Source organism: Oncorhynchus nerka, linkage group LG24, assembly GCF_034236695.1.
Source record: "Oncorhynchus nerka isolate Pitt River linkage group LG24, Oner_Uvic_2.0, whole genome shotgun sequence".
Classification (NCBI taxonomy): Eukaryota; Metazoa; Chordata; class Actinopteri; order Salmoniformes; family Salmonidae; genus Oncorhynchus; species Oncorhynchus nerka.
The window spans coordinates 77,957,613-77,974,647 of NC_088419.1; the positions used below are offsets into that span (position 1 = coordinate 77,957,613).

Genomic DNA, 17,035 nt, shown 5'->3' on the forward strand with positions numbered 1-17,035 from the left:
TAATAGTCACATGCGCAGAATACAACAGGTCATAGACCTTACAGTGAAATGCTTACCTACAAGCCCCTAACCAACAATGCAGTTTGGCCCCAGTGATGTACTAGGCCGTTTGCACTATCCTCTGTAGCTGTAGTGCTTTGCGATGAGAGGCCCGAGCAGTTGCCATACCAGGCAGTGATGCAACCAGTCAGGATGCTCTTGATGGTGCAGCTGTAGAACCTTTTGAGGATCTCAGGACCCATGCCAAATATTTTCAGTCTCCTGAGGGGCAATAGATTTTGTCGTGCCCTCTTCACGACCGTTATTGATGTGCTTGGACCACGTTAGTTTATTGGTGATGAGGACATCAAGGAACTTGAAGCTCTTAACTTGCTCCACAGCAGCCCCATCGATGTGAATGGGGGCGTGCTCAGTCCTCTTTTTCCTGTAGTCCACAATCATCTGACCTCCTCCCTATAGGCTGTCTCATCGTTGTCGGTGATTACGCCTACCTTTGTTGTGTCATCAGAAGACTTAATGATGGTGTTGGAGTCGTACCTGGCCATGCAGTCATGAGTGAACAGGGAGTACAGGAGGGGACTGAGCAAGCACCCCCGAGGGGACCCTGTGTTGAGGATCAGCTTGCCGGATGTGTTGTTACCTACACTTATCACCTAGGGGCGGCCTGTCAGGAAGTCCAGGATCCAGGTGCAGAGGGAGGTGTTTAGTCCCAGGGTCCTTAGCTTAGTGATGAGCTTTGAGGGCACTATGGTGTTGAACGCTGAGCTGTAGTCAATGAATAGCATTCTCACATAGGTGTTCCTTTTGTCCAGGTGGGAAAGGGCCGTGTGGAGTGTGAATGAGATTGCATCATCTGTGGATCTATTGGGGCGGTATTCAAATTGGAGTGGGTCTAGGGTTTCTGGGATAATGGTGTTGATGTGAGCAATGACCAGCCTTTCAAAGCACTTCATGGCTACAGATGTGAGTGCTACGGGTCAGTAGTAATTTAGGCAGGTTACCTTAGTGTTCTTGGGCACAGGCATGATGGTGGTCTGCTTAAAACATGTTGGTATTACAGACTTGGACAGGGAGAGGTTGAAAATGTCAGTGAAGACACTTACGAGTTGGTCAACATGTCCTGGTAATCCGTCTGGCCCTGCAGCCTTGTGAACGTTACTTACTCACATCGGCTGCAGAGAGCGTGATCACACAGTCTTCCGGAACAGCTGATGCACTCATGCATGTTTCAGTGTTATTTGCCTCGAAGCGAGCATAGAAGTAGTTTAGCTGATCTGGTAGGCTCGTGTCACTGGGCAGCATGCGGATTCCCTTCATAGTCTGTAATGGTTTGCAAGCCCTGCCACATGCGACGAGTGTAAGAGCCGGTGTAGCATGATTCGAACTTAGTCCTGTATTGACACTTTGCCTGTTTGATGGTTCGCCTGAGGGCATAGAGTCCCACTCCTTGAAAGCGGCAGCTCTAGCCTTTAGCTCAGTGCGGATGTTGCCTGTAATCCATGGCTTCTGGTTGGGGAATGTACATACGGTCACTGAGGGGACGACATCATCGATGCACTTATTGATGAAGCCAATGACTAATGTGGTGTACACCTCAATGCCATCTGAGGAATCCCAGAACATATTCCAGTCTGTGCTAGCAAAACAGTCCTGTAGCTTAGCATATGCTTCATCTGACCACTTTTTTATTGATCTAGTCACTGGTGTATTCTGCTTTAATTTTTGCTTGTAAGCAGGAATCAGGAGGATAGAATTATGGTCAGATTTGCCAAATGGATGGCGAGGGAGAGCTGTGTATGTGTCTCTGTGTATGCAGTAAAGGTGGTCCAGAGATGTTTTCCCTCTGGTTGCACATCTAAAATGCTGATAGAAATGTTGTAAAACAGATTATAGTCCCCGGCTACTCGGAGCGCCGCCTCTGGTTGAGCATACAGCTCGTTCAATGCTGTCTTAGTGCCAGCCTCCGTCTGTGGTGGTATGTAAACAGCTACGAAGAATACAGATGTAAACTCTCTAGGTAGGTACTACAGCTTATCATGAGATACTTATCATGAGATACTCTACCTCAGGCGAGCAATAGCTTGAGACGTCCTTAGATATCATGCACCAGCTATTATTTACAAAATACATAGTCCGCCGCCCCTTGTCTTACCAGACGCCGCTGTTCTATCCTGCCGGTACAGCGTATAACCAGCCAGCTGTATGTTGATATTGTCGTCGTTCAGCCACGACTCCGTGATACGTAAAATATTACAGTTTTGAATGTCCCGTTGGTAGTTTATTCTTCCGCGTAGGTCATTGATTTTATTCTCCAAAGATTGCACGTTTGCTAGCAGAATGGAAGAAGTGGTGGTTTATTCGATCGCTACAAATTCTCAGATGGCAGCCTGCCCTCTGGCCCCTTTTTCTCAGCCTCCTCTTCACGCAAGTCACGGGGATCTGGGCCTGTTCCCGAGAAAGCAGTATATCATTCACGTTGGGGTCGTCAGTCTCGTTAGAGGAAAAAAAGGATTCTGCCAGTCCGTGGTGAGTAACAGCAGTCCTGATGTCCAGAAGTTATGTTTGGTCATAAGAGACAGTAGCGGCAACATTATGTACAAAATAAGTTAAAAAATAAGTGACAAACAACGCAAATAAAAAAAATAAAACACAATCGGTTGGGGACACTCCGGTGCCATTGTTGGTCATACCATGACTACCATAGCAGCCTTGGAATAACGATATGCTATTATTTTCTATTAACATGAATCTTTTTGAGCATGTCTACTGGGGTGTGGCAAAATGCTATAGTACGACTCCTTACTCTCTGAGACAAACAATAATAACAACAACAAGAACCACAATACAGCTTTATCCTACCAGCTCTGACAGTATACAGTGGGGCAAAAAAGTATTTAGTCAGCCACCAATTGTGCAAGTTCTTAAACCTATTTTCCACCATAATTTGCAAATAAATTCATAAAAAATCCTACAATGTGATTTTCTGGATTTTTTTTCTCATTTTGTCTGTCATAGTTGAAGTGTACCTATGATGAAACTTACAGGCCTCTCTCGTCTTTTTAAGTGGGAGAACTTGCACAATTGGTGGCTGACTAAATACTTTTTTGCCCCACTGTATATCATGTGACAGAAGACAATGAGGTTCAAGTAACAATAAAGCTCAGTAAATTTACATAAATGGGTCATCAATGGAGTATTTAAATATTGGAGGTTGTCACTATACTGTAAATGATAACACATGCAGCTCATGCAAGCAATGAAAAAAATATATATATTGTCACAACATAAAGTAAATTGTAAAGTACCATGGCAACCCACTGCATAGCTACAGTAGCTATATTCTCTGTCCACTCTCTTCTGAATACCTATTTACACAATAAAGCACAGACAACATAGGACTTAACACACATTCTCTCTTTCTCTCTCTCTCTCCACACACACACACACACTATCTTATTCTATCCTTGTGGGGACCAAACATTCATTTCCATTTAAAATCATATTTTCCCTAACCCCTGACCCTTACCATAACCCTAAATTTAACCCAAAACCTAGCTCCTAACCACTAACTCTTACCATAATCATAACTGTAACCCTAACCCTAAACCAAACCCCTAAGCTTAAAATAGTCTCTGTCCTCATTGGGACGTGGGAAATGTCCCCACGAGGGAGAATTTTCCTTGTTTTACTATCCTTGTGGTGACTTTTGGGGATTTTAGGTCCCCACAAGAATAGACGAACCAACCCACACACACACCCTGTATAATTACAGTGAGAGAACAGTGCCTATTCAAAGCATTATTTCAGATCAAGGTCACAAGCTGCTAGTTGTGTGTGGGTGAATGTCTACTGTATAATCAGTCTTATTCCCAAGGGGCCATGTGTCTGCCAGGGCCCGAAGGACTGTTAGGTCTCAGGTGTACAGCAACACTTAGACATGTGTCAAGTGAAATGGATCCCATTTAAATGACTTTTCTATTTAGGCCGACAAACAGTAGTATAAGGGTTGTCTTTTGTCAGCATAGGTAGCTGTGTGTGTGCGTACGCGCATGCGTGAGCCGAGGAGCCTGTGTATGTGTGTGTGCGGTCTTTGTTTGTGACACACCACAATGTCAGCTGGTCTTATACATGATTACTAAATGTGAACATTAAGAAATTATGATTTTAGACACAGAACCTGATCGGTGAAAAAAGGCATGATGGGGAAACAACAGCTTTGTCAGCCTCCCTTCTAGTATGGCCTGGTAACAATGACCTCACACAAACACACACACAAAACATGACTCCGAGTTTGTAGACAGTCTTTGTTTGATTAACTCTGCGACAAACACCCAAACAACACCATACAGCACCATACAGCATTCATCTGGCTAATGTGAGACCACACATTCACCAGCACAAAAACCCATAACCTATTTCTCAAAAAACACATCCGTAGTACACCACAAAAAATGGAGGAATTCTATATTCATCACGTTAGCATCAAACCATTTCCCCAGGATCACCTGCATAGAAGCGTAAAATCCCCTGCATTTATGTGGACAGGCATTATAAAGGATAGTGAGAGTCTCTATAACAACAGTAACAACAGGAACAGTTAAGGTTCTACAGTATCAACAGCTCAGGGATTAAACCCCCGTATGACTCACCACAGCTCTAAGAGGCGTCCATTTTGTTTGTTTGTTTTAGTGAAGCTTAGAAGACATTTATCAGCTACCCCCTGCTGTGTTGAACAATACCGCTGCAGACCTAACACAGCAGCACCCCCCCCCCCCCGCCCCACCCTCAAACTGACTGACTAATCTCTCTAGTGAGAAAAGTCCAAAAAGCCTAGGTGACAAGGGAGAGGGGTTGGAGGTTTTATGGTAAAAGGGCAGGAGGATAGTATGCCAAACATAGCTGTAGATAAAGGACAAGCTAGAATATACTGATGTCCCCATCAAGGGGGAGGGGAACAGTGGTTAGGGGGTTGGGCATCAGTATGGCAGTCAGCCATAGCTTTGAGGGGAACGGCACCTCAGTACCTCCAGGCTCTGATCAGGCCCTACACCCAAACAAGGGCACTGCGTTCATCCACCTCTGGCCTGCTCGCCTCCCTACCACTGAGGAAGTACAGTTCCCGCGCAGCCCAGTCAAAACTGTTCGCTGCTCTGGCCCCCCAATGGTGGAACAAACTCCCTCACGACGCCAGGACAGCGGAGTCAATCACCACCTTCCGGAGACACCTGAAACCCCACCTCTTTCAGGAATACCTAGGATAGGATAAAGTAATCCTTCTCACCCCCCCCCCTTAAAAGATTTAGATGCACTATTGTAAAGTGGCTGTTCCACTGGATGTCTTAAGGTGAACGCACCAATTTGTAAGTCGCTCTGGATAAGAGCGTCTGCTAAATGACTTAAATGTAAATGTAAATGTAATAGCTTTAGATAAAGGACAAAGCAAAACAAGACATTGTCAGGTCCCCCACCAAAGACTGTAAAGTGAATCATGCTAATCATCTTATTCATGCAGTGTATCTAATCGAACTAGACAGAGACCATTGAGGTTTAACAATGCTGTGAATATAATCAACACCCATAGTCTAATGTTGTTGTTTATCACTTCAGGTAGACAGACACAGAGACTGAGAGCATTATCTAAACAGGGGAAAATGTCCTCCTGTGTGCTACCTATATCCCCCCCACTAGAACACCCATGCTTTAATGAAGACAGCTTCTCCATCCTGGAGGAGGAAATCAACCATTTCCAGGCCCATAGACATGTACTAGTCTGTGGCGACCTAAATGCCAGAACTGGACAAGAACCTGACACCCTCAGCACACAGGGGGACAAACACCTGCCTGGAGGTGACAGCATTCCTCCCCATATGCCCCCCAAGGTACAACTACGACAACATAACCAACAAAAACGGGTCACAACTCCTGCAGCTCTGTCGCACGCTGGGTATGTACATAGTCAATGGTAGGCTTCGAGGGGACTCCTATGGTAGGTACACCTACAGTGGGGAGAACAAGTATTTGATACTGATACTGCCGATTTTGCAGGTTTTCCTACTTATAAAGCATGTAGAGGTCTGTAATTGTTATCATAGGTACACTTCAACTGTAAGAGATAGAATCTAAAACAAAAACCCAGAAAATCACATTGTATGATTTTTAAGTAATTAATTAGCATTTTATTGCGTGACATAAGTATTTGATCACCTACCAACCAGTAAGAATTCCGGCTCTCACAGACCTGTTAGTTTTTCTTTAAGAACCCCTCCTGTTCTCCACTCATTACCTGTATTAACTGCATCTGTTTGAACTCGTTACCTGTATAAAAGACACCTGTCCACACACTCAATCAAACAGACTCCAACCTCTCCACAATGGCCAAGACCAGAGAGCTGTGTAAGGACATCAGGGATAAAATTGTAGACCTGCACAAGGATGGGATGGGCTACAGGACAATAGGCAAGCAGCTTGGTGAGAAGGCAACTGTTGGCGCAATTATTATAAAATGGAAGAAGTTCAAGATGACGGTCAATCACCCTCCGTCTGGGGCTCCATGCAAGATCTCACCACGTGGGGCATCAATGATCATGAGGAAGGTGAGGGATCAGCCTAGAACTACACCTGCAGGACCTGGTCAATGACCTGAAGAGAGCTGGGACCACAGTCTCAAAGAAAGCCATTAGTAACACACTACGCCGTCATGGATTAAAATCCTGCAGTGCACGCAAGGTCCCCCTGCTCAAGCCAGCGCATGTCCAGGCCCGTCTGAAGTTTGCCAATGACCATCTGGATGATCCAGAGGAGGAATGGGAGAAGGTCATGTGGTCTGATGAGACAAAAATAGAGCTTTCTGGTCTAAACTCCACTCGCCGTGTTTGGAGGAAGAAGAAGGATGAGTACAGCCCCAAGAACACCATCCCAACTGTGAAGCATGGAGGTGGAAACATCATTCTTTGGGGATGCTTTTCTGCAAAGGGGACAGGACGACTGCACCGTATTGAGGGGAGGATAGATGGAGCCATGTATCGCGAGATCTTGGCCAACAACCTCCTTCCCTCAGTAAGAGCATTGAAGATGGGTCGTGGCTGGGTCTTCCAGCAAGACAACGACCCGAAACACATAGCCAGGGCAACTAAGGAGTGGCTCCGTAAGAAGCATCTCAAGGTCCTGGAGTGGCGTAGCCAGACCTGAACCCAATAGAAAATCTTTGGAGGGAGCTGAAAGTCCGTATTGCCCAGCGACAGCCACGAAACCTGAAGGATCTGGAGAAGGTCTGCATGGGCCAAAATCCCCGCTGCAGTGTGTGCAAACCTGGTCAAGAACTACAGGAAACATATGATCTCTGTAATTGCAAACAAAGGTTTCTGTACCAAATATTAAGTTCTGCTTTTCTGATGTATCAAATACTTATGTCATGCAATAAAATGCAAATGAATTACTTAAAAATCATTACAATATGATTTTCTGGATTTTTGTTTTAGATTCCGTCTCTCACAGTTGAAGTGTACCTATGATAAAAAAAATTGTTCTCCCCACTGTATAGCTCATCTCTTGGCAGTAGTACTGTAGACTACTTTATCACTGACTTCAACCCAGAGTCTCTCAGAGCGTTCACAGTCAACCCACTGACACCCCTATCAAATCATAGCAAAATCACTGTCTACTTGAACAGAGCAATATTCAATCGTGGGGCATCAAACCAAAGGAACTGAATAATATTAAGAAATGCTATAGATGGAAGGAAAGTATTGTGGAAATCTACCAAAAAAACAATTAGGCAACAACAAATTCAATTCCTTTTACACAACTTCCTAATAGTGAAGGTGTTAACTTGGCAGTAGAAAACCTAAACAGTATATTTGACCTCTCAGCTTCCCTATCAAATCTAAACATTTCAAACAGAAAACCGAAGAAAATTAACAACAATGACAAATGGTTTGATGAAGAATGCAAAAACTTAAGAAAGAAATTGAGAAACCTACTCAACCTAAAAATTAGAGACCCAGAAAACCATGAGCCTTCGCCTTCACAATGGTGAATCACTAAAACAATAAATAAATAGACAACGGAAAAAGAAGGAACAGCACGTCAGAAATCAGCTCAATGTAATTGAAGAATCCATAAACTCTAACCAATCCTGGAAAGATTGGAAAACACTAACCAAACAACAACAAGAAGAGTTATCTATAGGGATGTGACATTTTTGGCCGACACCGATATCCAATATTTTCCTTGGCAAAAAAACCCGATACCGATACTGAAAACAAATAATATTTTTTTTGCGGCCTTTTAAGCATTCTAGTACAGTTAAATAGTTGAAACACACACTCACACACACACACTGACCCAAAAGCAATTTTTGGGGTATTTACGTATGTCCCCATTACCAGTAAAACATAGTCAAAACCTATTTCTTTCACTTGCTGTGCTGTTTCGTTGTTCATTTGTTCAGTCTCAACCAGGATTTCACCATACATGTCAAGCAGTGAAGTTTCAGCTCTGTCTGTCCATGGCCTCTTTTCCTGGTGCGCACTGTCATTGTGTCTGTTTCCACCTTGTCCAGCTGTGTCTGTAACATTTCACGTAAACCCTGTTTCTTGTCTGCATCGAAGTAGCAGTCTTTGTAGCGAGCATGGTGCGACACAGTAAAGAGGCTCAGAGAGAATGCCACTGAATTGCTTGTACACAGCCTCTTGTAGAGTACTTTTGCAGGTTTTAACCCCACGGTCTGTGTGGGCAGTTTTGTTGAGCAGGAGTTTCAATGCCATGACAGAGGGTATCACGTCTGCTGCAGACACAGTTGATGAGCTTATTTCTCCAGTCAGTTGTTCGAATGGAGCTAGAAGTGTGTTCCTGTTACCAAGTTTCAAACATGTTGTCAAATGCCATTGAAATGGCAGCAGCAGTATGAGAACCAGCACATTCTTAAGCATGCAAAATGGCTTTCCTCAGTACGAAATCCTCGTCAACCCACTCAGACTCAGTATGCTCATGGGGCTGATATCCCTGGTCCAAATGTCAGTCGTGAAGATAATAGCAGTGACGCCCATAGCAAGTAGCTCAGGAATGTGCGTTTCAACAATACTGGGGAACTCCGGTAAGGCAACATCTGAAAAATAGCGCCTACTTGGTAGTGTGTACCGGGGCTCGAGGTGCTCGACCAGTCGGCGAAAGCCAACATCATCTATCAATCTACGGTTGATTGTCAAGGGCAATGAATTCCATTATCTTGGCGTTAATGGATTTCGCCTTTGAGTTGTCTCGCAAAAATGTACTTACTCTTTCAAATGACTGCTCGACTTGAACTTGTTTAGTTGTTGGAAGTGTGCGCTTAGTAATTTCTGCTTTTTTTCTGTGTAGTGCTGTATTTTTCGTGGAGTCATTACGTCATCTACCTACGTTATATAGGTATGCACGTCATCTATCTACGTTATATAGGTATGCACGTCATCTATCTACGTTATATAGGTATGCACGTCATCTATCTACGTTATATAGGTATGCACGTCATCTATCTACGTTATATAGGTATGGCACGTCATCTATCTATGTTATATAGGTATGCACGTCATCTATCTACGTTATATAGGTATGCACGTCATCAATCTACGTTATATAGGTATGCACGTCATCTATCTATGTTATATAGGTATGCACGTCATCTATCTATGTTATATAGGTATGGCACGTCATCTATCTATGTTATATAGGTATGCACGTCATCTATCTACGTTATATAGGTATGCACGTCATCTATCTACGTTATATAGGTATGCACGTCATCTATCTATGTTATATAGGTATGCACGTCATCTATCTATGTTATATAGGTATGCACGTCATCTATCTATGTTATATAGGTCATCTATCTATCTACGTTATATAGGTATGCACGTCATCTATCTACGTTATATAGGTATGCACGTCATCTATCTACGTTATATAGGTATGCACGTCATCCATCTATGTTATATAGGTATGCACGTCATCTATCTATGTTATATAGGTATGGCACGTCATCTATCTATGTTATCTAGGTATGGTACGTCATCTATCTACGTTATATAGGTATGCACGTCATCTATCTACGTTATATAGGTATGCACGTCATCTACCTACGTTATATAGGTATGCACGTCATCTACCTACGTTATATAGGTATGCACGTCATCTATCTACGTTATATAGGTATGCACGTCAGCTTTGACATCGGTTTTGAACATCGGCTTTAAACTGGACATCGGGCTGATGTTGGTATTTTTTAGCTAATATCGGCCAATTCCTATAATCTTACCGATATATTGTGCGCCCCTAGTTATCTATCCAAAACGGAGATGTAAGGGGAAACCACTTTTCCAATATTTTTGTCCCTATAACAAAGAAAAAACAGCAAAAAAATATACATGATCAAATACAAATCTTAGAATCAACTATTAAAGACTACCACTGTCACGAGTGGCGCTCGGCGGTCGTCATCACCGGCCTATTAGCTGCCACTGATTGTCTTTCCTCCCCCTCCTTGTATGTTTATTGGTAGCACCTGTTTAGGTATGATTAGTTTGTCTTTATTAGACAGCCGGCCCGCCTGGTTGTTGTGCGGGATTATTTCAGTGTAACCTTCGGCTCTGTTGTAGAGGTACGTGTTAGTGCCTGGTCGTGACTTTTCCGTTGTACATTTTCATTCCCTGTGTTTGGGGTCGTTACTATTGTGAGTACCCTGTGGTGCGTTGGTGCAATTAAAGACGCACAGCATTGCACTCTCTGTCTCCTGCGTCTGACTCCACACCCACGACACCCGCAGCATTACAACCACAACCTATAGGATTCTCCGATGTAAATTGAATGAACAACAGGACAAAATACAAACCCTCCAACCCAAAAAGGCCTGTGGTGTTAATGGTATCCTCAATGAAATTATAAAATAGACAGACCACAAATTCCAATTGGCTATATTAAAACTCTTTAACATCATCCTTAGCTCTGGCATCTTCCCCAATATTTGGAACCAAGGACTGATCACCCCAATCCACAATAGTGGAGACAAATTTGACCCCTTTAACTACCATAGGATATGCGTCATCAGCAACCTCGGGAAAATCCTCTGCATTATCATTAACAGCAGACTAATTCATTTCCTCAGTGAAAACAATGTACTGAGCAAATGTCAAATTGGCTTTAAAACAAATGACCATACGACAGACCACGTATTCACCCTGCACACCCTAATTGACAAACAATCAAACCAAAACAAAGTCTTCTCATGCTTTATTGATTTCAAAAAAGCTTTTGACTCAATTTGGCATGAGGGTCTGCTATACAAATTGATGGAAAGTGGTGTTGGGGGAAAAACATACAACATCATGTAATCCATGTACACAAACAACAAGTGTGCGGTTAAAATTGGCAAAAAACACAAACATTTCTTTCCACAGGCCCGTTGGGTGAGACAGGGATGCAGCTTAAGCCCCACCCTCTTCAACATTATATATCAACGAATTAGCAAGGGCACTAGAACAGTCTGCAACGCCCAGCCTCACCCTACTAGAATCTGAAGTCAAATGCCTACTGTTTGTTGATGATCTGGTGCTTCTGTCACCAACCAAGGAGGACCTACAGCAGCACCTAGATCTTCTGTCAGACCTGGGCCCTGACAGTAAATCTCAATAAGACCAGAATAATGGTGTTCCAAAAAAGGTCCAGTCGCCAGGACCACAAATACAAATTCCATCTAGACACCGTTGCCCTGGAGCACACAAAAAACGATGCATACCTCGGTCTAAACATCAGCTCCACAGGTAACTTCCATAAAGCTGTGAACGAGCTGAGAGACAAGGCAAGAAGGGCTTCTATGCCATCAAAAATAACATAAAATTCGACATACCAATTAGGAACTGGCTAAAAATACTTGAATCAGTTATAGAACCCATTGCCCTTTATGGTTGTGAGGTCTGGGGTCCGCTCACCAATCAATAATTCACAAAATGGGACAAACGCCAAATGGAGAGACTGCATAAATGATTCTGCAAAAATATCCTCAGTGTACAATGTAAAACACCAAATAATGCATGCAGAGCAGAACTAGGCTGATACCAGCTAATTATGAAAATCCAAAAAAGAGTTGTTTAAATTCTACAACCACCTAAAAGGAAGCGATTCCCAGACCTTCCATAACAAAGCCATCACCTACAGAGAGATGAACCTGGAGAAGAGTCCCCTAAGCAAGCTGGTCCTGGGGCTCTGTTCACAAACAGACCCCACAGAGCCCCAGGACAGAAACACAATTAGACCCAACCAAAACGAAAACAGAATAACTTATAAAGAATTAACAAAAAAACTGAACAAACTAGAATGCTATTTGGCCCTAAACAGAAAGTACACAGTGGAAGAATACCTGACCACTGCAACTGACCCAAACTTAAGGAATGCTTTGACTATGTACAGACTCAGTGAGCATAGCCTTGCCATTGAGAAAGGCCACCGTAGGCAGACCTGGCTCTCAAGAGAAGACAGGCTATGTGCACATTGCCCACAAAATGAGGTGGAAACTGAGCTGCGCTTCCTAACCTCCTGCCAAATGTATGACCATATTAGAGATACATATTTCCCTCAGATTACACAGATCCGAAAACAAACCCCATTTTGATAAAGTCCCATATCTACTGGGTGAAAAACCAGTGTGCAATCACAGCAACAAGAAAAGGGCAACCAATGAAGAACAAACACCATTGTAAATGCAACCCATATTTATGTAGATTTTTTCCCCCCTTTTGTACTTTAACTATTTGTACATCAACACTGTAAATATATGTTCAACACTGTACATATAGACATAATATGACATTTGAAATGTCTTAATTATTTTGGAACTTCTGTGAGTGTAATGTTTACTGTTAATTTGTATTGCTTATTGTTTATTTCACTTTTGTTTATTACCTACTTCACTTGCTTTGGCAATGTTAACATATTTTCCCCATGCTAATAAAGCCCTTAGCAACACACCAGAGAAGGTTTGTTGAGTGGAGAGAGGTGAAGGAATAGTGTGAAAAAGCTGAGTGAGAGAGAAGTGAGGTACTACCTTCGAGGTGGAGTGATGTGGGGGAAGAGGAAAAGGAAGTTTGTGGAGTAGAGCCCTACGTTCTAGAAAGACCATGCATTGTGCTTCCTGGGCAGTCTTTGACAGACAACAGAAGTAGATACCAGGAAGTGGAGGTATACTTACTCAGTATGTAGAGGGAGAGAGTGAGGCCAGCCAGACAGAAGCCCTCAAAGAAACGTAATGTGCTGAACATGGTCACGTTGAAGGAGAACGCTACACTCAAACCAAACACCAACATGAACAGCACCGAGACTATCAGGACAGGGTGTCGACCGAACCTGAGAGAGAGAGCGAGAGATGGAGAGAGAGAATTAGAGAATGGGAGAGAAAGAGAGAGAGAGCGAATGGGAGAGAAAGAAAATTAGAAATGGAAAGAGAAATTAGTCCAATGGTCTACAACCTGATCCTGGGTTAGAGGTCAGCAGATCATTGGGTCAGAGTAGTCTCTGTTGCTATAGCTACAGCTCATCCCACAGACAACTCAACAGGGAGATCTGTGGGTGTTTTTCATAAGACACTGTCTATTCTCGGATGCCTGGGGGAGTGGGGATGCAGACACAGACATGAGAACACATGTAGCAGACGGCTAAGTGCATCACTACTACCTTGTTGAGACCTAGAAGTACTGTCACCCCAGATCCAGATATGCCTTGGCTTTTTATGGGTCAGTGGTATTGACACTGTTTCTGGAGTATGTTTTGTTACGTTGGTGGGAGTTGTAAGTTACCGCCCCGGTTGGAGCGGAATTTCCACTGTCACACACAAAGACACAAAATGGAGAAGGAGAATGCTGGATCACGTACCAGTCGGCCAGGATGCCCATCACCAGGTAGCCGAAGATAGATCCCACTAAGAGAGAGAACTTGGCGATGTGAACCTTCCAGGCCGAATCACACACCAGGTTCCACTGCAGAGAGAGAATTGGGAAATATATGTATCAAATAAACTCAGCATGAAAAGAAACATCCTCTCACTGTCAACTGCATTTATTTTCAGCAAACTTAACATGTGTAAATATTTGTATGAACATAACAAGATTCAACAACGGAGACATAAACTGAACAAGTTGCACAGACATGTGAAATAACAGAAATGGAATAATGTGTTCCTGAACAAAAGGGGGGGGGGGTCAAAATCAAAAATCAGTCTCTGGTGTGGCCACCAGCTGCATTAAGTACTGCAGTGCATCTCCTCCTCATGGACTGCACCAGATTTGCCTGTTCTTGCTGTGAGATATTACCCCACTCTTCCACTAAAGCACCTACAAGTTCCAGGACATTTCTGGGGGGAATGGCCCTGGCCTTAGCCCTCACCCTCTGATCCAACAGGTCCCAGACGTGCTCAATGGGATTGAGATCTTCGCTGGCCATGGCAGAACACTGACATTTCTGTCTTGCAGGAAATCACGCACAGAACGAGCAGTATGGCTGGTGGCATTGTCATGCTGGAGGGTCATGTCAGGATGAGCCTGCAGGAGGGGTACCACATGAGGGAGGAGGATGTCTTCCCTGTAACGCACAGCATTGAGAATGCCTGAAATGACAACAAGCTCAGTCCGATGATGCTGTGACACACCGCCCCAGACCATGACGGACCCTCCACCTCCAAATCGATCCCGCCCAGAGTACAGGCCTCGGTGTAATGCTCATTCCTTCGACGATAAACGCAAATCCGACCATCACCCCTCATGCAACAAAACCGTGACTCTTCAGTGAAGAGCATTTTTGCCAGTCCTGTCTGGTCCAGCGAAGGTGGGTTTGTGCCCATAGGCGACGTTATTGCTGGTGATGTCTGGTGAGGACCTGCCTTACAACAGGCCTACATGCCCTCAGTCCAGCCTATCTCAGCCTATTGCGGAAAGTCTGAGCACTGATGGAGGGATTGTGCGTTCCTGGTGTAACTCGGGCAGTTGTTGTTGCCATCCTGTACCTGTGATGTTCGGATGTACCGATCCTGTTTAGGTGTTACACATGGGCTGCCACTGCGAGGACGATCAGCTGTCTGTCCTGTCTCCCTGTAGCACTGTCTTAGGCGTCTCACAGTACGGACATTGCAATTTATTGCCATGGCCACATCTGCAGTCCTCATCCCTCCTTGCAGCATGCCTAAGGCATTGCTGAGGTTATGAGTAATAATACACCAAATAACAGGAGAGAAAGAGAATGAGAGGGACATAAATGCTGTACATGTTTATCAACAACATGATACAGTATCACACAGCAAACTACATGAGAGAAAGAGTAATCATATAAGCTGTTAGGGATAAAACTAAAAGATCCTGAAGCACAACTTGGTTGGAGAGAGTAAGGAAGAGATAGGGAGAGAGAGAAAGAGGGAAGAGAGAGATTGAAGGAGAGTAAAAAGGGCAAGAGAGAAGAGAGAGATGAGTATCGGGTATGATTGATAAGTCTACTGTAATAGGTTTATCAATGGGCTGTTTAAACCCAGCATTATCTGAAAAAGCAGATGTCTGGCACTGAACACAGGCACACACACAATAAAACACTAAGAAAGGATCCCACATACTAACACACACAGTTAAACTTAATCTCATATAAGAATGTACCTGTTTTAGATTGAATTGTTATTTTGTCAAACCTGCTCAGATGCAGGTCAATGCGTCGGGGGTCAAAAGAGACTACCTGCTACACCTACTCTTCTTCTAGGATGGATTGTACAATAATCACATCCTCTGCTCTCATCAGTATCACAGAGTGGCCTAATAGGCAACACCACAGTAGGATTCATTCAATTAGCTGGCATGGATTGTTATACTCCAAAGTGTAGTGTGTTTTGATCATGCCAACTGGGGTCAGCTGAGATATGAAAGTGGTTTGAAAATGAGTGGGCACCAGATACTGTATGCTCTGAGGGCAAACTGTGCTCTGTCTTACAGTAGGCCTATGGCACAGAATGTACAGAATGGAACATTGGCAGAGTGTATGTACTGTCCATGGTGCTGGGTAGACTAAACTCCACTGAGACCAGCTTGTGCCCCATAGCTGCATAGGATGTGCTGTTAGTGATGCTGATGATTGTTCAGCTTTTTCAGATGCCGAAACAGTCAGAGGGGAGGTATGGCATCTGGTGCACACTTGTTACCTTGGTTACCACGTTCTGACTGAGTCCAGTCTGCAGTTCGAGCTTCCACTCCTTACACGCGCATTGCATTCCACCACTGTCACCGACACCGTCTCTTGTGCCATTGTCTAGGGGGAGGTAAGGCAGGGGTGTACCAATGCCACCATTCGTTACGGTCACCGGTAACGTTAAAGATCCCATGGTCCAATTACTCCCGTTGACCAGAGGCTGTACGCACGTGCCGTTCGGTTGGGCCAAAAGGAAATAATCCGAAAACTGGCTAAATCCGATAAATAAAGCCGGTATCCACGTCAGGATCACGAGCTGCTTTTGGTGTTTCCCAAACCCCCCGAGAGACGGTAGAACTGAGCCGTCGACGTGCGGCAGCAGCCTGGGGGCCTGTGTCTGCTCCAGCGACACGAAGCCGTTCTCAATTGGCTCCTGCTGCTGCGCCTCTGCCACCGGCCGCTCTGGTCCCGCTGCCATCTCGACAACAAAGAACTGCCAAACCCCTGGAACTCTGCTGCCCTGTCCACTCGGCTCTGCGTAAACCCTGTGTTACAAAGGAAACCCAGAGCGCAGGCAGACAAAATGTATACAACAAAGACTGGGGAAGAATGAGAGTTGAATCGGGCTCCTCTGGAAGATTACCGAGTGGTTGCTCGTCTCACCATGGTGCTCCGGTTAGAATAGGCTGACCGAATGACGGTTTCAGGTGGAGCCTAGGGCTCAGGGCGAAGCTGCGGCGAGGGCACCGGCAAGGTGTGGGCTCGGAGAGGCAGGCATGCTAACCATGCTGAAGGTATTTGTGTTCCAACGGGATAGCATCCATCCATGTGGGGTTAAACTAGACACACAGGC

General features: G+C 44.3%; 1 protein-coding gene across 1 annotated transcript in view; it reads right to left on the reverse strand.

Annotated features, from left to right (window-relative positions):
* The window catches only part of LOC115108609 (solute carrier family 22 member 23-like), a 44,780-nt gene extending 27,957 nt beyond the window's left edge, over window positions 1-16,823 (reverse strand). The window contains exons 1-3 of the mRNA XM_065009175.1: window positions 16,196-16,823; window positions 13,897-14,000; window positions 13,217-13,371 (exon numbers count right to left, since the gene is read on the reverse strand). Of these exons, the coding sequence (XP_064865247.1) occupies window positions 13,217-13,371; window positions 13,897-14,000; window positions 16,196-16,660 (724 nt within the window). The 5' untranslated portion in view covers window positions 16,661-16,823. The remainder of the gene's footprint in view (window positions 1-13,216; window positions 13,372-13,896; window positions 14,001-16,195) is intronic.
* Window positions 16,824-17,035: the final 212 nt, after the last annotated feature.